This window comes from Bubalus kerabau, chromosome 6 (assembly GCF_029407905.1).
Source record: "Bubalus kerabau isolate K-KA32 ecotype Philippines breed swamp buffalo chromosome 6, PCC_UOA_SB_1v2, whole genome shotgun sequence".
NCBI lineage: Eukaryota > Metazoa > Chordata > Mammalia > Artiodactyla > Bovidae > Bubalus > Bubalus kerabau.
The window spans coordinates 63,076,733-63,104,224 of NC_073629.1; the positions used below are offsets into that span (position 1 = coordinate 63,076,733).

The 27,492-nt window shown below is 34.9% G+C and overlaps 1 protein-coding gene across 8 annotated transcripts in view; it reads right to left on the bottom strand.

The window, feature by feature from the left end:
- The window catches only part of ADGRL2 (adhesion G protein-coupled receptor L2), a 199,173-nt gene that overhangs the window by 140,306 nt on the left and 31,375 nt on the right, over positions 1-27,492 (bottom strand). For 7 of the 8 annotated variants that reach the window (XM_055585353.1, XM_055585357.1, XM_055585356.1 and 4 more), the window contains one exon: positions 22,874-23,046. In XM_055585353.1, coding sequence (XP_055441328.1) covers positions 22,874-22,946 — 73 coding nt within the window. In that variant the 5' untranslated portion in view covers positions 22,947-23,046. Of the gene's footprint in view, positions 1-22,873; positions 23,047-25,280; positions 26,647-27,492 lie in introns of those variants that run through there. The other variant, XM_055585352.1, reaches the window with a different exon arrangement.

The window sequence follows — 27,492 nt, forward strand, 5'->3', positions numbered from 1 at the left end:
GCAGGGTGACAATATACAGGCTTGACATACTCCTTTTCCTATTTGGAACCAGTCTGTTGTTCCATGTCCAGTTCTAACTGTTGCTTCCTGACCTGCATATAGGTTTCTCAAGAGGCAGGTAAGGTGGTCTGGTATATCCATCTCTTTCGGAATTTTCCAGTTTATTGTGATCCACACAGTCAAAGGCTTTGGCATAGTCAATAAAGCAGAAAAAGACATTTTGCTGGAACTTTCTTCCTTTTCCGACGATCCAGCAGATGTTAGATTTTGATCTCTGGTTCCTCTGCGTTTTCTAATACAAGCTCGAACACCTGGAAGTTCACAGTTCACGTATTGCTGAAGCCTGGCTTGGAGAATTTTGAGCATTACTTTACTAGCATGTGAGATGAGTGCAATTGTGCAGTAGTTTGAGTATTATTGGGAATTGCCTTTCTTTGGGATTGGAATGAAAACTGACCTTTTCCAGTCCTGTGGCCACTGCTGAGTTTTCCAAATTTGCTGGCATATTGAGTGCAGCACTTTCACAGCATCATTTTCCAGGATTTGGAATAGCTCAACTGGAATTCCATCACCTCCACTAGCCCTGTTCTTAGTGATGCTTTCTAAGGTCCACTTGACTTCACATTCCAGGATGTCTGGCTCTAGGTGAGTGAACACACCATTGTGATTATCTGGGTCGTGAAGATCTTTTTTGTACAGTTCTTCTGCGTATTCTTGCCACCTCTTCTTAATACCTTCTGCTTCTGTTAGGTCCCTACCATTTCTGTCCTTTATTGAGCCCATCTTTGCATGAAATGTTCCCTTGGTATCTCTAAGTTTCTTGAAGAGATCTCTAATCATTTCCATTCTATTGTTTTCCTCTATTTCATTGCATTGATTGCTAAGGAAGGCTTTCTTATCTCTCCTTGGTATTCTTTGTAACTCTGCATTCATATGGGAATATCTTTCCTTTTCTCCTTTGCTTTTCGCTTCTCTTCTTTTCACAGTTATTTTAAGGCCTCCTCAGACAGCCATTTTGCTTTTTTACATTTCTTTTTCTTGGGGACAGTCTTGATTCCTGTCTCCTGTACAGTGTCATGAACCTCCATCCATAGCTCATCAGTCACTCTATCAGATCTAGTTCCTGAAATCGATTTCTCACTTCCACTGTATAGTCATAAGGGATTTGAGTTAGGTCATACCTGAATGGTCTAGTGGTTTTCCCTACTTTCTTCAATTTAAGTCTGAATTTGGCAATAAGGAGTTCATGATCTGAGCCAGTCAGCTCCTGGTCTTGTTTTTGCTGACTATACAGTCAGCAAGACTATACAGAGCTTTTCCATCTTTGGCTGCAAAGAATATAATCAATCTGATTTCAGTGTTGACCATCTGGGGGTGTCCATGGGTAGAGTCTTCTCTAGTGTTGTTGGAAGAGGGTGTTTGCTAAGACCAGTGCCTTCTCTTGGCAGAACTCTATTAGCCTTTGCCCTGCTTCATTCTGTACTCCAAGGCCAAATCTGCCTGTTATCCAGGTGTTTCTTGACTTCCTACTTTTGCATTCCAGTCCCCTATAATGAAAAGGACATCTTTTTGGGGTGTTAGTTCTAGAAGGTCTTGTAGGTTTTCATAGAACTGTTAACTTCAGCTTCTTCAGCATTACTGGTCAGGGCATAGACTTGGATTATCCATGTTTATTATTTTATAATTAAAGCAATCTTCATATAGTAGGCTTATGGAATATTAAGACCACATGTGTGTTTAGTAGCTGTGTCCAACTCTTTGTGACCCCATGGACTATACTCCACCAGGCCCCTCAGCCCATGCGATTTCCAAGGCAAGAATACTGGAGTGGGCTGCCATTTCCTTCTCCAGGGGATCTTCCCAATCCAGAGACCAAACCTACCTCTCCTGCATTGTAGGCGGATTCTTTACCACTGGGCCACCAGGGAAGCCCATTAACAAGACCACTGTTGATCAGTTGCTCAGTCATGTCCAACTCTTTGTGACCCCATAGACTGTAGCAGGCCAGGCTTCCCTCTCCTTCACCATCTCCCAGAGCTTGCTCAAATTTATGTCCATTGAGTCCATGATGCCATCTAAACATCTCGTCCTCTGTCATCCCCTTCTCTTCCTGCCTCCAATCTTTCCCAGCATCAAGTTCTTTTCTGATGAGTCAGCTGTTCCCATCAGGTGGCCAAAGTACTGATGTGAAGAGCTGACTCATAAGACCATATGAAAGGTTAATTGTAAATTTCTAATTCTTATATGTTTTAAATTCTGTATTTATGCCCCACTGATAAGTTTGTCAAGGTCTGAGCCCACTATTATTGCTAACATTTTTAATGGTGGTAACTTCATTAAACTGACTATATAAATTGTCCATCAAATCTATCTCTCTTTATATATTTCCTATCTTGATGAATTCTGAATGCAACTAGACTCCCCACATTTATCTCTCATCGTTCCTTAATATAAACAGCTATTTCTGTGAGCACTGAGTTTGCTCTAACTGAAAACAGTCTGGTGCATAGGCACTGGTGAGAAGGCAAACCAACCCAACTCTGAGATCATACCAACAACCCGACACAATTGATCAAGATGTGGGTCTTCAACTCAAGGGCAGCCAGACATGATCCCAAGAACAGTGTATGATATGGCTCCATGAATAGATAGGAGTGAGGCTAATGAGTTTCCCTCTTTTTCAAGAATTGAATTTGGAAACAAGAGGCAATTTCAGGATTAATGAAAAAGCTGAAGATGCATGATGGATCAAGGCTGAATGGATTACACAAGATACCATCCTCAGATAAAATGTGAGGGAACAGAAACTATGAGTAAGACAAAGAGAAAAAAGATAAGGAAAAGAATGAGCAGAGGGAAAGAAATCCCATGGGTAGTTATGAGAAGAGCAGGCAGTACAAAGGAAACCTACTGCAAATGAGCAGACTGCCACAGACTCCTGCTACACCACATCTTGGATCTGTGCTGGATATGATGACCAGTTTTCTTCCATCTTCTAAATCCCACAGGGCAAGCCAGACAGGCAGTCTCCCTGAATTCAGTCCAGTTTATTTTATTCCCACACACCCATTATTCTCCATTCTTTACTACCAGCAAACTTGAAGAGATAACTCTTTTCCTCATCAGTGATTTACCAAATCTCATCAATTCTCCTTCTGAAATCTCAATTCATTCCTTTTTATTGAATTCCACTGGAAATTTTGCCACTGTCTCATTCTTTCTCACCTAAATCACTGTCATCTAAATGATCATAAGACAAAGGATACAAATGGGCAGACCATAGGATGAATCTAGTTCACAGGTACATTTCATTTACCCCCTCAGAGTCTGAATTAACTGTCAACAATTCAAAGTTGTACTGCCAACAATACATCAATACATAGATGTAACATGTAAAACCAACCTGAGTTTTCTTCGGGGAAAAAAAAAGTTCAACTGACATACTCACTTTGACAAAATACCGAATAATAACAAATTAATCACCTGAAGCTGAGTAGCCTCTGTCTACTTTAGACAAGTATGCATTTTCCAGTTTTATTTCATTTGTTTATACTCTACCTACTTCACTTTTCAAGTTAATTGCATGACTCTATAGGAACTTATTCAAAGTTTTCTCTGCTTTTCAGCAGTCAACCCATTCAACCTAAATACTTCTAAAACAAAAATCTATTACCTTTCAAATTATCTGTTACCTATATGACAAAATCACCTTTGAAATTATCTGTTACCTATCTGATAAAATCCTAACTCTTTCACATGATCTGACCCATATCCCATATTCTTCATCCAATGCTATCTCCTGTCACCTCTCAGCTTGGAAACACATTGAACCACTTTCAGTGGCAATGTTTTACACATGCTAGTCCCTCTCCCAGAATGCTTCATTCTTCAGCAGGTCAGTTCTTATGTGTTCAAGTGTCTCTGCCAGAAAACCTTTAGTTCTCTCTAGTTCCCTTATAGGTATCATAAGGTACTACAGTTTTTTGTAAGGTTTATTAACAGCAAGAGCCATGCCTCACACACAGCATAGTCCTGGCATGTGGCAGGTGTTCAATAGTTACTAATGAATACATGATTTTTAAACATCACTTTTGTAAGTGTCAACAGTTATAAAAAGCAGGTATTTCTCTAATTTTATAATTAATGAAAATGTAAACTCAAGTGAAATAATTCACACAAATTCACATAGCTAATAAAAGTCAGAATTTGAACAAATGACCAAAATGTTCTGCTTTTGAATATATACCCTTTCTCACTTCTATGGGAAACTCTGGTATAAATGTAATTTCACTATGGGATGTCAGTGAAAGGAAAAACAGAGACAAAGTCAATACAAAAGACAGTAATATCTAATCCTAAATCAAAGCTGACAGGATAAATCCTGTGAATTGTTCAGCAGTATCACTGAAATGTGACTGGCTGTCAAAAAGCCATGATAACTTTCACAGTTCTAGGCAAACTAGAAGAAATTTCATAAAAATCTTCACATTTTGAGTACTTAGTACTTCATTATCTTACCATAATGGGAAAATGATTAGAAAAAAGAAAATGAAAAAGCAATCTACAATGGAAAATGTATTAAGAAAATTCAATGCCCAAAGGATAGATCATAAACTCTTTTTAGAAATTATTTATGACAATCAAAAACACAATTAACAGAACTAATTTAAGAATAATTTTGTGATCCAAGTTATTAAATTTCAAGAAAAGTAACACTATTGTAAATGCTTCAAGCACAAATTAATTTGAGCAGTACTTAGCAATAGCTTGTGATATAAATTCATAAAGCATGAAAAATTCTCTATTTTGCTTTCAACATTAGAATACTATACAAGATTTTTTTCTAAATAAATAAAATAAAACAAGTATTATATCATGTAATAGTAAATCTTCCAGTAAGATCAAAACGTCTGAAGAAACAAAAATATTTTTAGTATTTCTTTAACACTTGATTTTATTTCATTTTTTTACAATCTTGGAAAACTTCACTGTTTAGTTATTTTCAGAGACTCAAACACAAAGTCTCATTAAATGTTCTAACCTAAAACCACCCCCAGTTTTTTGCCTTAGCCTTTATCTCCGGGCCAACAAAATACTGACAAGTATTGCTTTCACTGCTTTAGGGAGTAAAACCCTGGACAGCAATAATCTTCTTCACAGACGTGGATATAGATGTTTTCAGTGTTCTGTAAGGCATCTCCTTGCCACATAAGCACCTGCAGCCTTGCATTGTCCTGCTAGGCATTCCTAAAACACCTGGGCAAGCTGTTTACCAAAAACATGAGACATTGGAAGAGATGAGGGATAATTAGCAAATAAAACTATTCCTGGCACTCCCTCGACATGAGTGTAGAACTGAGCTCCAAATCGGCACCTGGTGAAGGGAACTGCTATATGTGATAATTCCAATTTACACATTCAGCACAACATTCTGTCTGCCTGTCAATTTGAAACAGTTTCCTATTCAGTGATAACAGATACCCCAAAAGAATGCAGTGTCGAAATGCTGACATGAATTTTTTATGCACCAACTAGACCCTCTATCCTCTGGACCAGCTACATCTGCTTTCCACACATTTGCAATGGACTGACAGTTGGGCACTTTTTTCAACTCCACCAACAGAAAAACTGAAGTAAGTAGTAGATCTTCCTGCAGAACAAACACCAATAAAGTTTTCTTATGTACCATTAAGAAAAGTAATTTAATGAAGTGGTTAAAAAAAAAAACAAAAATTCACTGTGTCAGTGTATCTTAATGTATATAGTGTGATACTTTTCAGCTGGAAAATCATAAAAGTACACCTTTCTACTATATATATAGAGTTTACTAACTTTTTCTCTAAATTAACAGAGACAAAGCAAGAGAGGGAGAGAGACACAGAGACAGCAGAGTAAACCAGCAAATGCTAAATGAAAAAGAAAGAGAAATTTAACTTAAATCTAGGCAAGTTTATTTTCCAGATGCTTTCATCCGACCATATTTTGACAAACTATTGATACCATACACAGGTAATTAAGTTAAACGTTATATTTTAATTACCTTCATATTTAAATGAGAAATATATGAACTGTGCTTATAAAGTACTATGGTTTTGGGTGTTTTTTTTTTCTCCTACATATATACTAGGTTATATATGTAAGTATCTCTTCCCTTAACAATCTATACCTTTTTCCTTCCACGTCATCACTTGGATGATTAATCACCTGTCCCAGTAATGAAGCCATGGTACAGCTCAACCATTTCTGGAACTTTCCTATTACATCTACCATTGAAACGGCAACAAAATTCTTTTTTTTTTTTTTTTTAATTCCGAACTTACATCTTAAGAATGGAGTGACTTACTAATATAAATCAGTCAGGAATAAAGTTGATAAAATAATGTTTCAATTCAAGAGACATCTTTATCGTTATAAAACAAGAGGTGATAATCAACTACTAGATGTTAGCCTCAGAAACTAACATTTCTGAAACCAGAAATGAATGCTGAAAATATTAATGAAAATTCCTTAATTTTCTAGGCAAATCTTTTAATTACAAAGTATTTACAGCTACACCATTTAGTATAACTTCAGTGTTTTATAACTCCCAAGTCTAAGCCAAATGGTTTCTTTTCCAAAATTAATGAGTACAGAAAACACATTCAGTACCCTGTATGTTTACCACAATTTCTACTAAACAAAGATTTTGTCTTTTATTTTCCCCCAATGTTAGAAACAGACAGAGATAGCATGTTAAACCAGATATCTATTTGGTTACTAGAAGAAGAAATGCACAAGCCAAACTCACCAGAATGTTCTAAATGATGAGATATTCATCACTCATCACTTTTTAACTGATGCCTTCACAATTGTTGTTGTTGCTGAGTTGCTAAGTCATGCCCAGCTCTTTTGTCACCCTATGGATTGCAGTACACCAGGCTCCTCTGTCCATCAAAGTTTCCAAGCAAGATTACTGGAGTGAGTTGCCATTTCCTTCTCCAGGGGATCTTCCCAACCCAGGGATCAAACCCAAGTCTCCTGAATTGGCAGGTGGGTTCTTTACCAGTGAGTCATCAGGGCCACCAAGGGAACATTTCATGCAAAGATGGGCTCAATAAAGGACAGAAATGGTATGGACCTAACAGAAGCAGAAGACATTAAGTTGGCAAGAATACACAGAAGAACTGTACAAAAAAGATCTTCATGACCAAGATAATCACAGAGTGATCACTCACCTAGAGCCAGACATCATGGAATGTGAAGTCAAGTGCACCTTAGGAAGCATCACTATGAACAAAGCTAGTGGAGGAGACTGAATTCCAATTGAGCTATTTCAAATCCTAAAAGATGATGCAGTGAAAGTGTTGCACTCAATATGCCAGCAAATATGGTAAAGTCAGCAGTGGCCACAGGACTGGAAAAGGTCCGTTTTCATTCCAATCCCAAAGAATGCTCAAACTACCGCACAACTCCACTCATCTCACACACTAGTAAAGTAATGCTCAAAATTCTCCAAGCCAGGCTTCAATACGTGAATCGTGAACTTCCAGATGTTCAAGCTGGTTTTAGAAAAGGCAGAGGAACCAGAGATCAAATTCCCAACATCCGCTGGATCATCGAAAAAGCAAGAGAGTTCCAGCAAAACATCTATTTCTGCTTTATTGACTATGCCAAAGCCTTTGACTGTGTGGATCACAATAAACTGTGGAAAATTCTTAAGAGATGGGAATACCAGACCACCTGACCTGCATCTTGAGAAATTTGTATGCAGGTCAGGAAGCAACGGTTAGAACTGAACATGGAAACAGACTGGATCCAAATAGGAAAAGGAGTACATCAAGGCTGTATATTTTCACCCTGCTTATTTAACTTATATGCAGAGTACATCATGAGAAATGCTGAGCTGGAGGAAGCACAAGCTGGAGGAATCAAGATTGCTGAAATAATAATAACCTCAGATATGCAGATGACACCACCCTTATGGCAGAAAGCAAAGAAGAACTAAAGAGCCTCTTGATGAAAGTGAATGAGGAGAGTGAAGAAGTTGGCTTAAAGCTCAACATTCAGAAAACTAAGATCATGGCATCTGGTTCCATCACTTCATGGCAAATAGATGGGGAAATAGTGGCAGATTTTATTTTTTGGGGGCTCCAAAAATCACTGCAGATGGTGATTGCAGCCATGAAATTAAAAGACGTTTACTCCTTGGAAGCAAAGTTATGACCAACCTAGATAGCATATTAAGAAGCAGAGACATTACTTTGCCAACAAAGGTCCATCTAGTCAAGGCTGTGGTTTTTCCAGTAGTCATGTATGGATGTGAAAGTTGGGACTATAAAGAAAGCTGAGAGCTGAAGAATTGAGACTTTTGAACTGTGATGTTGGAGAAGACTTTTGAAAGTCCCTTGGACTTCAAGGAGATCCAACCAGTCTGTCCTAAAGGAGATCAGTCCTGGGTGTTCATTGGAAGGACTGATGTTGAAGCTGAAACTCCAGTACTTTGGCCACCTGATGCAAAGAACTGACTCATTGGAAAAGACCCTGATGCAGGGAAAGATTGAAGATGGGAAGAGAAGGGGACAACAAAGGATGAGATGGTTGGATGGCATCTCTGACTCAATGGACATGAGTAGAGTAAACTCTGGGAGTTGGTGACGCACACAGAGGCCTGGTGTGCTACAGTCCGTGGGGTCGCAAAGAGTTGTACATGACTGAGAGACTGAACTGAACTGAAAGCTCTCAAACCATAGAAAGCAAATGGCAATATTAGCTGGGTTCATCAATGGATTTTGAGAAGTGAAAGTGAAAAGTGAATGTGAAGTTGCTCAGTAATGTCCAACTCTGCGACCCCATGGTATGTAGCCTACCAGGCTCTACCATCCACGGGATCTTCTAGGCAAGAATACTGGAGTGGGCTGCCATTTCCTTCTGCAGGGGATCTTCCTGACCCAGGGATCAAACCCAGGTCTCCAACATTGCAGGCAAACTCTTTACCACCTGAGCTATCAAGGAATCCCCGGATTTTGAGAGGGATGCTCCATTTAGAGAAGAGAGGCCACCATGAGCTGACTTAGATGAAAGTTATTACTATCCAGATAATTTAAGAAGTATCAAAATCATCTAAGAACTGAGGGTTCTGTGAGCAACTAGGATTTATACTCAGCTGTTAATCCCAAAAACTTCATTCCTACAAGCCACATACTATGGGTACAGCTATGTAATTCTTTGCCATATTCACAAACTCACCACACTGGTTTCAGTGATAAATAGTAAAACTGCTATACCATGCATGAAGCATGTTTTTTAAATACTACTTTAGTACAAACATTCCCTGACTACTTCCCAACTAGCTGAAATATTTTTCCACTATGGAAAATAAGTAATACATAGGTAAAATATTGTCCTTGACTTCAAGGAATTCTCCAAAACATAAAAAATGTAAGAAATGACCCCCCCCCTCCCCGCCCCGCGCCCGCCCAAAAAAAAACCCATATGTGAACAAAGAAAAGAACTATAAACTGTTCTGTGCAGTATAGTAGCCACTAGCCACTTGGGGCTATTTTAAATTAACAAACATTTAAATAAAATAAAAATGTATCTTTCCAGACACATTATTCATATTAATCATTCAGGGGCTCAATAACGACTTGTAACTAGTGACTTAGTCTACCGAACTGTGCTGCTATATAAATTCAGAGAATTCCTGTTTAAATTAGAAAAAGTCTCCTTTTAAAGGTACTAGCTTCCAAAAGTTCCCTAAAGAACAAATGAGAACGAACAGGCAGGAGGCTGGAATATCTTGGCATTGTTGTTAAGGAATTATTAGTAATATAGATTGGCTGAAGCTACAGGAGGAAAACTGCACTCTGAAGTCAAAGTCTAAATTATATGCTACACTTTTTAGATTTTAACTCCGTGAAAAACTGGTCATAGAATTGACAACTGAATAATACACATATAGCATGTAAAGACAACAACTAACATAGATGTTCAAAAACTGAAAATGTTAGTTGCTCAATTGTGTCTGAATCTGCAGCCCTATGAACTGTAGCGGGCCAGGCTGCTCTGTCCATGGAATTCTCCAGGACAATGGTACTTCATAAGCACAGTTCCTATATTTCTTATGTAAATATGAAAATAATAATAATATAACATTTAACTTAATTGCCTATATATAGTATCAATAGTTCTTCAAAATATGGTCATATAAAAGTATATGGAAAATAACCTGCCTAGATTTAAATTTCTTTCTTTTTTATTTAGCATTTCCAAGTTTACTCTGCTGTCTCTGTGTGTCTCCCTCCCTCTCTTTCCTTTGCTTTCTCTTGTCAATTTAGAAAAACAAGTGAGTAAACTCTATATATAGTAGAAATGTGTGCTTTTATGGTTTTGGCAGCTGAAAAGTATCACACTATATACATTAAGATACACTGACAATGATTTTTTTTTTTTTTTTACGGCAGCGGGTGCCATAAACTGAAAGAAAGGGTAAAGAAGGGGAGGAGAGACAGGATAAAGAGGAATTGAGGGCTTGGAGGATAAATGACACAGAGAACCTGAGAAGATAGAATGAGAACAGAGCTGCTGGTTCTAAACTCTCTTCACTATGCTAGACTAACATTAAACAGCTGAGACTAATGAAATGTTAATTGTTAAGCTTCAAAATTATCTTATTGATGCCAACAAACACTTTCTTAATACTTTGCTCTACAATATAGATTAGTAAGGATCCAAAGTATCATCTAGCATTAACAGTCATAAAGTGGTTTCAGTCTGGAAAAAGTGTTCAAAATTACTGTGAGCTCTGCAGTAAGGAATGTATTTAAAAAGAGAAGTTAAATATGGGTTGTATCTATAACTGCAGCACAATGTCAACTCTCCCTGAACCCTTGCACTTCTTGTATATAGCATTTCAAATTTATAAATGAGTCTCCGATCTGAAATGCATCTTGAAATGCATTCCAAGATACAGAAGAGGTGCTGGTCATTTAAGTTATTTATTTGTATTTTTTCTTCTAAATCTATGTATTTCAAGCTGTCGAACTACATGTCAAGGATTATAAAGCAAATAAACATTACTTAGGAATATTTCCATTGACATATCTGTCCATGTCTTCCATTCTTCACTACTTCATAAAACATGTAATCTTAAGACACATTAGTGTCTGTCTATATGTTTTACAATGAAGCCTATCTTCCCAAAAGACCAAAATATTATTTAAAATTAAAATTAGTTATTTTTTTTTAACAAATTTTCTAGAAACATTTGTTTGGACCTTGTCAGAAGGGTTTCAATTTTACATCATTACGTTTTAACCTGCCTAATCAGTTGAACAAAAGTACTTTATGTAAAATGATTCTTTTAGTTGCCTTAGCTACAAATCCCTATAGGATATTATAATTGAAATCTACTCACTTGTAAGTTAGGAATAATTATGGCCCCAAATTAAGCCAAACACAAAGTTAATTCAAATAGTCCGCTGCTGCCATTTAAATGGTTATGGAGTTTTATTGTTGCTTAACATTTCTGAATGCTTTTAAATGTACTTTGTTCTTTTAGTCTGTATTTAGTATTTTAGTACAAATAGAAATGGGATCAAGAAGCAAAGATTCACCAGCCTTTAGACTACAGTCACACCTATATCCAATCTTTTGTCACTAAAGGTTTTCCACTCAATCTTTGCTATCAGTCAATTAACAACACAATTTGAAAGAATGATGTGGCAGCTCTCAAAGGTAAGCTTTCTGGTAAATAACGCAGGATCCCAGAATCTACACTGAGTGCCATTACTGCAACAAAAGTAAGAGCTTTTGAAAGCTAACAGGGATAGTCTCTATTTGCCTAAACTCTAAAACAAAGCTAAGGATTAAATGAGCTTCCTGTCCTAAGGAAACAAAAGGGAAAAGATAAGGTCTAAAACCCATACCTGAAGGAGGGGCTACAAAGGCATGCCTCAGCTTTCCAAATGACTGCTAATCAGTGTCAAGTGATAAATACAGCGAAAGTTTAAATTATTACTGTGCTTTTTCAGTTTTTCAGAGCTCTGGGTAGTTAATCATTTTCAATAATCGTTTCTACTTTTAAACAGAAATAATGACATTTTTATAAGAAAAGTATGCCTGTGGCTGTGTAACTTCTGAGGATTATCTAAAAGTTGCAGAGAGTTAGCAAGATTGGTCCTTCTGTAATATGTTATTTATATTTCAAAATAAAGTCAATCAGTACAGGTTTTAATGTGCAATAGTAACAATTTGAAGAACTCTGAAATAAGCGATTTTTTTTTAATCTTCATCAAGTTAAACAATGTTAGGCAATATACTTTCAGGTATTTCTGAAATATTCTGAATGACAACCTCATGAGTTAAAAAAATACACCAATGATCTGAGGCTAAATATTAAGTTCCACAAAAAGAAAAATGGAGTGGCAATAACTAGAGTTTGGCAAAAGAACAATCTTGGCAGGATTGTTTCTTCATTAGCAAACTGAAAACATTTACACTACTAACTAATTTCCAAGTTGTGATTTTAAGTCTAAAATTCCTCAATTCCACCAAAAAATTTTATAAAACTATTTTGATCTCTAAAATCCTATATAGAATTCTCTTCGTTAAAAATTTGCTGTGCACTTACCTTTTATCTGGCTTTAAAAAGCTAATGAACCTAATGAACGTCATGAATAAATGTAATTTGTGATCTGTATTATCATAAAGCCAAAATAAATTAGATGAGTAACTTTATCTCTGACAGGAAAAGAAAATAAAATTATAATAAAGAAATAAAAGCTTTGATTATACTTAATACTACAAAATGGAAAAACCATTAGATGATCTGAAATAGAGCTGTTTTTGATAACAGGTTTACATTCAATACTCTTTTCAATAGGTTTACATCCTTACTTTTGTGGTATTAACATGTCAAGGTAATAATATTGACGTGAAAATGACAATTCTTAGTTTTTGAAACATGTTGACTTTGAAAAGTTAGTAAAGTATAAAATTTTCCTAAATGAATTAATAATATACACTTTGTAATACATGACTTTATAATGCTACTTTAAGTAATAACAATTATAGTAAAATGCTATTAAAATGATGCTTCCATGTAACAGAATGAAAGTAGGCCAGATCAATGGGGAACAGAGAAAAATATGAGGGAGAAAGGGTCAAACTGCATTGTTACTCAGGGATTTTTCAATACAAATCATCAGATAAAAGGTCAGTAGAAAGCATACAAAATAGGTCTAAAAGTGTAACAAAATGCAGAAAAGTTCAGTAGAAAGTTCCAAGGTAGCTTAGTTCCTTTTTTAAATAAAATGAATTATAAAACTGAAAGTGATAATATTTTAATATTTCAACTGTGCTGTTAAGTAAGGTAAGAAACAAACTTCAATTTGCAAAGGTAGAAATCACTGTCATGCAAAACCTGATTCTCTAGACTAAATATTTTAATACCTAAAACTCCTTGATCCAGATGTCCTCTCACAGATCAGCAGCCTCAAGATCACCTGGGAGGTTATTAGAAATGCAGATTTCAAGGACCATTCCAGATTCCTGAATCAGAATCTACATATTAACAGTTTCTCCAAGTGAATTAAGGAATTTCCTGCTGGCTCAATGGTAAAGAATCAGCCTGCAATGTGGGAGACTTGGGTTCAACCCCTGCGTTGAGAAGATCCCCTAGACTAGAGAAGGGCATGGCAACCCACCCCATTATTCTTGCCTGGAGAATCCCCAGGGACAGAGGAGCCTGGTGGGCTATGGTTCATGGGGTGGTAAAGAGTTGGACACAACTGAGCAACTAAGACATCACACATAAATAATCAGACACAACTGATCAACAAAACAACAAAGTGAATTATATGTAGATTTAAATTTTGAGGAGCACTAGTATAAAGAAGATTAAAAACATCCAGCAAGACCTCCCTTACATTTCTTCTCCTGTACACATCCCTTCCTGAACCTTCCTCTCCCTGTATCAAAATATACATTCTCCTTTCCTAGATGAGTCTTCCTGTCCTAGCACTGAATCCCATTTCCCTTCTTTCTGCTAGGGAGATCTGGGTTCTATCCCTGGGTTGGGAAGATCCCCTTAAGGGAAAGGCTACCCACTCCAGGATTCTAGCTAGAGAATTCCATGGACTGTGTATAGTCCACGGGGTTACAAAGAGTCAGACACAATTGAGTGAATTGCACTTTCACTACAAACAGTCAAAAAAGAAAATTATAAAAAGTACTTTCTTTAAACAATAGAATGCACTTAACCTGCACCACATGTCTCTTTCACTTTACTTACAACTTTTGAATCAATCTGCCACCATCAACCACCTCACCACAGCATTCTGTCATATAAAAGTGGGTCGCTTAAAATCCAACAAAGAGCTCTCTCCCCACTACCAACAGCAATGCCCCATCAACCCTTTTTACTGTGTTTGACTAAGTTATTAAGTCCTGGACAATCTTACTAACATATTATATTGATTCTAATCAAAACCTAAATTTAATATCAGGCATATGTACTGCCTGGTTTAGATTTTAGTACTACAAAGAGAAAAAGAAAAATCAGTAAGTGGAGAGAGAACTAATGATTAACACAGACACACACACACATTAGATAGACAGGTATAAAGCGATATAAGAAATACTCTATAAATAGCCAGCAAAATAAAAGAGAATTTTACTTAATCTTTTTTGATTAAATCCTTATATGCAAAACAAAACTCTACTTTATCTGAATCCCTCTATTGTTTCCATAAAATTGTTGTGTTTCTTGATATTCTAAAATTCTCAAAATAAAGATTATCACTACAGGGCATTTCAAAAAGTATTTTAATTACTAATGTCCTATTTTTTGCTTGCCAGTCTCTCTTTCTCTCAATTTAACAGTAAAAATTCCTTAAAAACAAACTTTATTAAACAGACTATGCAAAAACAAATCATTTCAGTAGCATTATTATTGGAATCAGAATAGTAACATTTTCATCCATAGTACAATTCCCTTCTTTTTTAAAAAACTATTTTCCATTACCATTTTTTAATTTGGGTATGTCCCAAATTCATCTACTTTGTTAGTTAAAATCTGATTCATTTCAAATGATTTAATTTTAGTCTATTCCCTTCAAAATTAACTGAAACCTTAGCTCTCACCTTATAACAAAGTTATTTCCTAATGATTAAAATTTTAAATAAAAGCATTTAAGAAACACAGGGACATGCAAGTGAATAAACATTTAATCTCAAGATTTTTAAGTGGGAAAATTATGTAAGACTTCACAGAAGAAAAGAGCTAAACATCAAAAAGCTGGAAAAGGGGATAAATAAAGCAAATCAAGTAAAATATTGATAACTGTTAAATCTGTGGCTAGTGTTATTTTATAAAATTCTTCTATTTGAAATTTTCTTTTAAAATTAAGCAATATGAACTAAAAGGCAAATATAATTTTTATAATAAAAATGACAAAATGATATCATCAAAGAGTTTAAAAAATAAGAATACCTATAACAACATAAATAGAAAAATTGGTAAAGGTAATGAACAAAAAATTTACATCAAAATTACAATCGGTCAATAAGTAAATCCATATAAAAATGGAAAAAAACATATAAAATGTTTTTGTCCTCACAATTATCTCTCAAATTGCAAATTTAACTTACAATAAGATATTTCTTTTTTTTACATGACTGTTAATTCTTTTAAAAATGTGAAATCAATGCCAGTAAAGCACATAAACTGATATTTCATAGATTAGTAATCAAAGTGAACATGGGTATAACCTTTCCAAAAACTAGTTTGGAATATGTACACACGCCTGATATAATAATCAGAGTTCTAGAAATTCACTCCCAGAAAATGAGCAAATATGATGAAAAAGATTTATATAGATATTTAATTTACTTAAAAGAAATTTCATTCAAATGGCCAACAGATAGAGAGGGAGTATTAAACCTGTTTTGACATATACATGATAAATTACAACACAGCTGTTAAAATCTTTTATCTAAATATATAATGACAAGGTAATACAAATTATGATAATAAAGTAGAAAATCAGTATATGGAAAGGAAGAACCTAATTTTGTTTTATACATTGTAATTTTGTTTTATCATATGTGTTGGGGGAAACAAAGGGAAATGTATGGTGGTTAGTTATATTTAGGTCCTAGAATTATGAACAGTTTTAAATTCTTAATTTTCTTATTTTCTATCCTTTCTCAATGAGAATGTATTCAGGAGAAGGGGAAAACTTTTAAGAAAAATAAACCCTCAAAGCAAGAATAATGGTGAACATAAAAGTCAAATTCAGTAGAGTCCCATGCCGCTAAGGAAGGATTATAAATGTTGTTTTGGTTCCTAAAGCTCTAAAGCTCCGATATGGAATTCCCTTCTCAGCCTTACCAAAAGATCCCAGGGCCAAGGCTAGGTATTCTCCTGGAATCACTTCTCTCAAGTTGACAAAGGAGTTCAAGAAAAGGGTTGAAAGATGTCATGAGATATTCACTAATCCACATTGATGTCTAATAAATGTAGACTGCATGGCTGTCATATGTCATTCTCTGTCATTGTAGGAGGTGAAAAGAAAATAAAGAGTACCATAGGGTACCAAGCATATGTTTCAGTAAGACACTCCCTTAGTAACGTGTCAGATAAATAGTTCTTAGAGAAACAGTGGCTCTACATTAATACTCATATGTGCTCAATCATTTATATTATCTTATTCTCTAATACCACAGTACATAAAAAAGTGAAAAGGTGTATTAATTCCAAAAATGAGGCAAGAGATTCATCAAAACTGAAATTACTTCAGAGTAATGAACACAATTACCATTCAGCAAAATTAAGGTGCTCTATATGCCTCCTATGCTTTTAATTAAGCCGCCTTTAATATACTATTGATTATTTCAAACTATAACAATAACTGTGATAAATGTCTAATGTGAATATAAAATCAATATTACAAAAATTCACTTTTGTATGGACAAATTTATGACCACTTTACTTTAGCAAATTACTTCATAATACATTTATTAAATAAATTAAAGATTTATTAAATAAATTTAAAGATTTATTAACTAAATTAAACAAATAAATCTTTGATGCAGTCTTTCCAGTCGGAACACAAAAGTTTAAAAAAATTAAACAGCCAAGCAATAGAGTTTTATAGAGGTATGTTGCGTGGCTGTTGTGTGTAACACACTGACTTATAACACTTTTCCACCAGCAACAGACTTATTAGTGAATCAACAGAGATCATGGACAAACTAACCTTTTCCAAATACTGGAAAAAGAAGCAAGAGAGGATTAATCTTAAAGTGGAAAAAGAGAAGAAAATGTAAGAAGAAAAAAAATCAACAACCGAGCACTAGAACTTAATCTCCATGTATATTAAATATGCATATTTGGACACTGAACATTGGTATCTAAAATCACCAAAGGATATTCCAAATTAACTTTCTTAAAGATGCTACTGTTTCCAACAAATAGATTAATCTTTTTTTTTTTTTTTTTTTTTAAATTTTGAGTCACAATCAGAACTGGTAAAATCCTAGTAGGAGTACTCTGCAGCATTTGGTTTTTTAAAGATCGGAGGAACTTAATATAGTATGTAAGTGGCATTAATTATATTTATATTTTTGATACAGAATTATATCACTACTTATGTAGAAGAAATCTGCTGCAAATAAATTAACCCTGCACACATATAACACAATGAAGAATATTTAAAGTGTCCTAAGACCAATATACAATATAGCTAGATACTTTCTTAAAGAATAAAATCACATTCATCTGCACTAAAAATATAAATAAAATCATTTTAAAAAATGCTTTGTTTCAAATCAGTGTTAATTTACATAATTTGCAAATTAAAAAAATAAGATGATATTTGCCATGCAGTGAACAGAGATATGCTGTACAATTCCTATTAATTTAATGGGAGTTAGTTTAATAGGAGTGATACAGCCAAATCCCCATGTACCTTGCTGAAAATTTACCTCCTAGCTTTAAACTAATTATATATTCTGAAATGAACAAAAGTAGTCAATTTTGCTACACTGGGAAATCTAAAGTCCCTACAGTAAGTCAATTCAGTATTATCATGGCAATGGCTATGTAGTGAATCCCAACAACAACAAAAAAGAAAAAAGTTATAACAATGAGAAGAGACAAACTGAAGCAAGGGGTTAGAAATGTTGGAAATATAACATTCACCCTCAACAGAAAATATGTTCTATTTTTTTCAATCTCAAGTCAATTTTCCACTTGTTTTCTTTCTCAGTACAAAGTTTAAAAAGAGAGAAAAAAAAAAAAAAATCCCCTTTTGAAGCCTAAAATTATGCCCAAGGAGCCTGATCAGAGGGATAAAGAATCATATGAAAATGTATAGATAACTGGTTACCACTTCTGAATCACAGTGAATTAAATCATAACTTTTTCTGAAAAAACCTTTTAAAGTTAGTTTATATCCACACCCATGTTGCCATATACCTCACCTCAACCACCCATACACATATACTATCACAGTGGTTCTTAACTGTGATGCTGAGCAACATCAGCCTCATCCCAGAAATTTGTCAGAAGTGCAAATACGTGGGCCCCACCCAAGAACTTGTAGGTGATTCATCTGCTCCTCAAGTTTAAGCACCACTACAGTACTCTATTCCTCATCCATGCTATTCTCTATGTTGTTTTTCTCTACTGCCATGCTCACGACTGTCTTTACCAAGCTTGTTCAGCCCAAATTGAGATCCAGTTCGAGAATCAACATCACTTCAGGCTAGAAGCATTTCCAGACACATACATACTCACTCAACTACCCTTTATCCCAATGCTTCTGAAATATCACCATCATGGCACTTATCACTCTGTTATTACAACTGTTTAAAGCTTTCAACTATTTAGACTCTGACCCTCTTTAAAGATTTATGCTATTCATGTGATGGATATAGAGTGCTTACCGTAAGTCAGGCATTGTTCTAGTCACTTGCATGTCGATGAACAACAAAAAAGATCCTTGCCTTTGTGAAGGTGACTTTTCTGTGTGTGTGTAAATATAAATTCTGAACAGCTCATTATATGTATGTAGAAGGCAATGGCACCCCACTCCAGTACTCTTGCCTGGACAATCCCATGGACAGAGGAGCCTGGAAGGCTGCAGTCCATGGGGTCACTGAGGGTCGGACACCACTGAGTGACTTCACTTTCACTTTTCACTTTCATGCACTGGAGAAGGAAATGGCAACCCACTCCAGTGTTCTTGCCTGGAGAATCCCAGGGACGGGGAGCCTGTTGGGCTGCCCTCTATGGGGTCGCACAGAGTCAGACATGACTGAAGTGACTTAGCAGCAGCAACAACCAATAAAAGAATTAAAGATTAAAAGGAATAAATAAATAGAGGTCTGAAAAAATATTTATGGGCCAAAACAGGTTTTTAAAATTCATATGTGACCCCTAGATCAACTTTTTTCCTGCCACCTAACTACATCCTACAGCCAAACATTTTTTACTGAGGCATCATTAACACAAAAGTCACTGTAAAATGTTCTTAGAAAATTTAAAATATAAAAGCTTCTAAGATACTACTTCTACAGCTATGTTCTTAAATTTTCTTAATGTGTGTGTCTATATATACATACATATATGTATGTATATAAATATTTGAAGCTCTATCTGGCATATCTGGCATTTATACCTGGCATAATAGTTTCTTTGAAATAAGGATAAGCAACAATTTAATCTGAGTTAATTAACTAAAATTTCAACTAATAAAATCTAATTACATACTCACTGCATAAAGAACTCAACCTGATATCCATATTGCCTACTTTGCTGAAGAACTGCTATTATTTGTAACTTGTCACTTTGGCACGCCTTCATATATCTTGACTTATACTTGCTAGGGCTCCATTATATAGCATAATTTAATTCTCCAGGACACAAAAATTCAATTTACTTTCCTACTTACTGATACATGATTCCACAGTGGGTTACTAGTCTTATAAAAACTGGCCAAAAGAACCAAAGCACAACAAAACTGATTTTTGAAAGGCTTGAGGTTAGTTCTCTGGGAGTAAAATAAATTCTAAAAAAAACTTAGAGTATTCTCTGTTTTTTTTTTAAATAATCATTTTTCTTGAAAATTTTAAACATAACTTTCAAAAATACACAGGAAAGAATTGCAAGGATAAACAATAAAATATTGTTCCTACTTTGCAAAAATCAGTAAATTTCAATGGATGAAACTTTATTCTATTAAATAGTAGCTTATAAAAAAATGGAGGCAGATAGCAATGTAAGATAAGCTAATTCTAACAATTAAACCTTTATACAATTAGCTTTTACCATGGTAAAACACACAAAAATAAGCTTAGTGATCTGTTCTTTAACATGCCCACAAAACATGACGTAACTATAATATACGCCTGGACTGAGAACAAATATGTAATTCCTTCTTGCATATGTGGAAATTAACCTTTCATATACAGACATGTAAAACAAATCTAAAAGTATGTTAAGTCTTTAAAATCAAATACTAAGGTAAAACACTTCTCTAAACAGAAGAAAAGAAAGCCTTGAAAAGGAAGGCACGGTCCCTGGCTGAACACAATACACAGGCTTTTTTTTTTTAGTCTAAATTAGTTGCTACTACTTAAAAATCTAATGTCTGGTTTCTACTGAAAAATCAGAAGATTGGCAAAAGCAGGCTAAATACTGGAAAGGCAATCATGGGTCCCCCGGCAAGCACTTTCCTGCCTGCTGCAGACCTCCAGTAGTTATTTGAGGTTTAGACCTCCGCACAAGACCACAAACTCCTCAAGAGAAGGGACCGTGCCTTGCACATGTCTGAACCCTAAACAACTGGCTCAGATTTAGTCATGCAATAAATGAGGAAGGAGGAAAGAAACCACCTAAAAGCCTTATCTGAGTTTATCAGCAAAGATTCAGGAGCTGACACAAAAAGTGCTCATTTCTGTAAGATCTAAAAGGTAACAATCACGTAAGGGACCCAAAGAAACTCAACGGCTAAAAGGTTAATTGTATATCTTCTTTCCTGTGCTTTCATACCTAACTTTGATAGGTTTTCTCTATCAAAGTGTTCATAGAGCATTATCTGCTGGCTGGCAATACAGGTCTATCACGTCACATAAAACTTTTTCTAAGACAAAACCATGTGACACCTGAACAATGTTATTAATGGTGCGGTGCGCAGTAACCGTGTGTACTCTCACAGCTAGCAGTGTGGGTTCCTCCCAGGTTCTTTTTACCTGTAGGAGGGAACTGCTTCAAAAGTAACACCCCCTGGCCTCATGTGCCAAAAAATGAAATTCTCTTAACAGCAGATATGAATCCTGACCTAATAGGTGACACTAGGAATAAAACTGCAGTATCTCATGAAAAAGTCACTAGTTTGCTAGCCCCCTGCTAAGTTAACCAACTGTGTCAGTAAAGTGGTCTCTATTTTGATTGGAAGTTTTTTTATTATGTGGACTAATGAGCCATTGATCCACACTTTTTAAATGTATAAAAACATTCAAATATAACAGCACGAATTCAGTTAGTCCCCCCCCCAAAAACAGATGCAAAATTATACACGACACACAAGATTTTCATAATTTCAAGCCAGAGATTGATATTAACTCAGTTTCTGCTCATTGTTTATCATTACAGTACTATTCATTCAGACACTACATTTTAATGTTAGATTTGATGTATCTTTCAATTCTGATGTAAAGAGCAATATCTTCTGAAAATAAAATACTAACCCATTTGCAACTTTCATGTGTGACTTAAACCCAGGTGAGCATTATTTACTTCCTGACCACAAAAGTTCTTATTTTAAAAATTTTCTCAACTTGTTATTTATCTAAATTATATTTTTAAGTTATATCTATATATTGAAAGCAGGGGCTAGAACAGAAAACTGGTAACATTTTGAAGCTTATTACAAAGACACTGGAATTATAATCTACTATCTATTAGTTGATAGTATGCCTCTTTTTTTCCCACCTACTATTTTGTTAATAGGTATAAATGGGATGGGACCATTAAGTATGTACTACATATAAAGCCAATTTTTAAATTCTAAGACATTTTCTTCAAGAATACTTAATTGTGACAAAAAATCCATTATATTTTACATACATTTCTCAGAGATTGTACATTTCTTTCACAGATTTTCCATACTGAATACAATGACTACCACTACCAACTAGCCATAAAATTAACATATTTTAGCGCCACATTAACTTCAGACCTACTCTGTAAAAAAGCACCTGAAAGAATGTCATTTTCACATGGAAATAATATGTAAGATTACAAAAATAATGGATACCAGAAAATCCATATAGTAACTATGGTTTCAATTAGTTAATTAACCCTCTAAGTGTATTCTTTTCTTCAAAAATCAAGTCTGTCTTCAAAAAGATAACATGAGAAAGGAAGAACTCATAAAAAACATCTTTTTCCAGAAAATTAAAAAAAAAATTATTTATAAGTTTTAGAACAATGACCACACACTTAAGAAGCAGACAGAACTAAAGATGAAATGAAAGAGTTATCATGAAATATTTTCAATTTTACTGGAAAAATTTAGTCAATAAATGTAAAATATATACCAAAGCAAAGCTTTTGGTTACTTCTCTCAGGGCTATTTATAATGGTTATATTTATAAATATATGTAAAATATAAATTTAGACTTCTAGCACTTTCTATAATACACAGCTATGTAAAAAACTAATTCAATCATCAGAAAAAGAATATGATATTCAGGAAATCTATTTAATGCTTAATTCTAAAATAATAAAAAATATTCATTCTAGTCACTCCTATATATATAAAAAAAGATTGACTATTTTAAGTTCTCCTGAACTTAAAAAGTAAAAATTTAAACTGTATCTTACCTTCTGTATTCGGTAAGAAGCTGATTATAATGATAAACCACAGACTTCGCATTCTGCAACCAGAAGACACCATTATTGATCCCTTTAAATATTTTCTTTGTATTCCTTAATGAATCTAGTTATAAATGCCCAGCTTCATCGAACCCAGCAGTCTGCATCATTGATCCTCATATCTGAAAAACAAACAAATCCATCATTTACTCTATGGTCCTACAATGTCACAAAAAATGAAAAAACAATAGCCACAACTCCCCTCTTTCCAACCTTTCTTCCCTCCTTCTCTGAAGCATAAAAAAGCCATATATTTTGATTCTATATTCAACAGCATTCTGAAAACAAAGCCCCCCAAATTAAAGGTAATCAAAACATATGAATGCACATAGTAGTTATATAAATTCCCAAAGATGAACTTTTCTTGGAAAGATTAAAGTTATTCCAGAATAAATAACTGTCTTTCAATGTCATATAGTAGTCATTTTACCGGCTTTAATATATTAATACAATACCTGCAACAAAATTTCATAAATACATATACTTTGCTTCTAGTGATGGTAACAGCAGTATTATCTACTATTTTATCCTATTATCTAGTAAAGTAGATTACAGATATAATGAAACAGTTTATTTTTCTACTCAAGGGTATACAATTTTTAATATATGGTTGTAGCTTTTATAATTATGGCATTCCAAACACTACACTGCAGACTGTTATTTATCTGACTGCTATTCATAGAAATCATTTAATAATGTGATTGTCTCTTAAATATTTAAGGTTTTAGATTTTCATATATGAGTTTTTCTTACAGCAAAACTTAGTAAGGTCAAACCCATGTCCTTGAGTAGATTAACCCATCCACTGGACCCAAATAAAAATCTAGACCATAATGGTTATATATCTCCAAATTTGCATCACCATCACTAAAACGAAGAGCCAAGTCTAATTCTGACTAGCCTTTAAGTGCCCAGTTCTTCAACTGAAGAGGAAAAAACCAACTCAGGTGTGGTTTAGTCAGGTGTGATTTAATCAGCATGTCTACATTCCCAGGGTCACATGAAACCAGATTCTTTGCTAGGTTCTACTGCAGTGTTTTACTCCTTTCTAGCATAGCATGAAGAGTTGGACACGACTGAGCGACTTCACTTTCACTTTTCACTTTCACGCATTGGAGAAGGAAATGGCACCCCACTTCAGTGTTCTTGCCTGGAGAATCCCAGGGACGGGGGAGCCTGGTGGGCTGCCGTCTATGGGGCTGCACAGCGTCGGACACGACTGAAGTGACTTAGCAGTAGAAGTAGCAGCATAGCAAGAGGAGTCAGAGTAAATACCATAAATACCAGCCTTACAATATACACACTATGAAAGGCAGTTCCCAAACAGAGCCAGCCTCCTCATCTAGCGTCTGAGCGGAAAGAAATTACAAATTCTTTCTGTAAAGTCTTCCCAAGCTCTCCTTAACCTTTTGCAAATAGTTTTTTAAAGTGAAGCAGTGATGGGTATACCTACCCACATTATGAGGTCATGTCTATAACTCAAAATGAACTCTTAGATAATTTAGATGCTATCTCTAAAGCATAAAGAAAATGTAAAACACCAAATTTCCCCTAGATAATGTTGAGCTTTTTATTTCACAGCAGTTAAGATATTCTGAATTTGCTACATGCTTAATGCATCATGCTGCTGTGCTTAGTCGCTCAGTTGTGTCCAGCTCTTTGCAACCCCAAGGACTGCAGCCCTCCAGGCTCCTCTGGCCATGGGGATTCTCCAGGCAAGAATACTCAGTGGGTTGCCATGTCCTCCTCCAGCGTATCTTTCCAACCCAGGAATCTAACCCAGGTCTCCCGCATTACAGGTGGATTTTTTACCATCTGAGCCACCAGGGAAACCCAAGAATACTGGAGTGGGTTGCCTATCCCTTCTCCAAAGGAACTTCCCCACCCAGGAATCGAACCAGGGTCTCCTGAATTGCAGGGAGATTCTTTACCAGCTGAGCTACCTGGGAAACCCTTTAATGCACCATATGTGATTCTATAATAGCAGGTCACTATATTATAGTATCAGTTTCCTACAATGTAACTTCAATGGAAAAAAAGTCAGATTCTAAATGGTTTGGAACACTGATCAAGCTATAAAGTCACTATCTTGCTTTGGCAACAAACATATCAGAAAGAACATAAAAAACTAATCTGAAGCTATTATCTAGTGTTTATATATGAAGATTCATAGAACTACAAAAGGAATTAGCAAGACAGTCTATAATGAGTTTATTTTATCATGCCTATAGTTTGAGATAAAGCTGTTTCCCTATATATACTCCATGATCCATAACCAACCTATTTTTTCAGCTCTCTCTAAAATCTGTGAAGACAAAATTAGGCATCATAATGAAAGGAATCAGAACTGGCTTACCTAGTTCTAAGAACACCTCAGATGTTCTTAGAAATAAAACAATAACAAAAGGAAAAGCAAGCTTCCTCCTCAATATGCCAAAAATACACAAAGAAAAAAGATACATCAAAAATTAATCTGATAGAGAACACATGGCATACAACCCTGCAAAACCGGCTGGCTCTCTATTCATTTTTCACTCTGAGCTCCCAAAGAATATTCAAAAGACAAAATCAAAAGTAAATGTTTCGTTTACAATTGCTGTACAAAGTACCTGCCTTAAAACTGCAAGCTATTTTATATAAAGCACAGAGAGAAGTCAGATAATTTCATGGCCTGTCACATTTAAAAGGCCAATCATGAACAGTTTCTTAAATCCCACAGACTCCTCAATGATTGTATCAAGCAATTAGAATAACATTAATATGTGGAAGAGGTTCATTAATGTTACTTGCAGTAATTAAGTCAGCCTTTGGAATGCTCCCAGTTCAAGCAAAGAATTCTGACTATCCAGATTTTGGCTGTAATAGGTACTTTTATCTCAATGAACTAATGCATATGGACTGCTTTCCTACATGCACAACTCTTGAACAACTTTCCACTTTCTTCAAGCAACTCAAGATCAGTGTGTCTTTGGTCACTGGCTATTTGAAAGAGTCCTTGTTTGTGGGAAGAAACAGAAGGAAGAAATCAGGGACTGATGACTGCTCTGTAGGAAACAGCTGCCAAGATAGGAAAACCTCTGTTAGTTAAGGGAAAAGGTGGAGGAAACCACACAAGCCAGACCTCTTTTGTGGTCTCTGGCCAGGATAGAACATTTTATGAACTGATTTAACTATACTAAAACTTCAGTGTATTTTTGAGGTTTAAATGTGAAACACAATTTTAAAAATACACTCTAGTGAATTATAAGACAGTATAAATGACTGTTTCTAATAGAAAGAGATTCCAAAATGTAACAAATTCATGGCTTTTTTTCCCCACACAAATAAAGCTTAAGTCCATCCGTCTGTCTGTTCAATGAGTAAAAGAATATCAAATTGATTATTCTCATTCTACTACGTACAGCCACTTTCACATCAAATAAAATTATTTTCAAAAGTTCAAGCTTTAAATGCAATTTTGAAAACAATCAAAAGATTTTACTGCTGTGATTCAAATGAAAAACAACCTTCCATTTTAAAATGTTAATGAAAATTGAAATACTTAGCAGACCATAATTGGCTAAGGACAGAATGAATAATCAAACATTAGTCATATAATGTTTGTCAAATAATCAAACATAATGAAATTAGTCCCAAGAAAACACTGCTCCTAAATCAAACTGGAGCCACAAGATTCTTACTGGCATAGATGGAGCCAACAGACTTGTCCTTCAAACTCTATAATTACCTGCAAAAGGCAGCTCAGTGTCCCACAACGCAAAACAAAAACAAGGAACAAAACCAGGAAAAGGCTATTACACTTTGAACAAACAGAAAAGATTAAGGGATTCCTCACATTAAAAAACAATTTTTTATTACCCTCTCCTAGAACTTCAGGGAAAAATTGGGAGTATGAAGGCACAGCGCACAGATGAAACCCCTCATAATGCTAAGCAGCAGTACATTTCTTAATAAAAACTGAAACAGAACATTTCTACTTAAATTATGAATGACTCTTTTCTTATCCTTATCCTTTCAAATTCAGATTCAAACAATTTCATCCTAACCCTGTTTCTATAACTACATGACACTGTCTAGCCAACCTCTGTCAAGATTTTTTTTATAAGTATCCTACTACTCTGTCATGTAAAAAGTCAATTAATGCATCATTACTACTAAACCTTCCAAAGCTCAACAACAACTTCCAGGAGCACACCTCAGCACTGTTTATATCCCAACAGTCCTCAATGTTTTATACACTACTTAAAATGTATAGTTAGCCATAGCCATGTAACAGTAACCTGCTTATATTTATTAGCTGCATTAAACATCCTATGCCTTAAATTGTCAGCAAATTTAAGAAATCCTACTAATCAGTTTTAGTATCTCTGTATTTATGTTACATTACTAAAAAAATCATACTTAACTTTATATATGTTGACATCTATTTAGCAAAAATAGAACAAATAAAACCCATTTGTTGAAAAGCTCAATGACAGAAGCAGGATATAGCACGCTTCAAATCAATGAGGAAAAAAAAGATAACTTAAATTTTTCTAAAAATGGTTAACTGAGGTTGATATCCTATT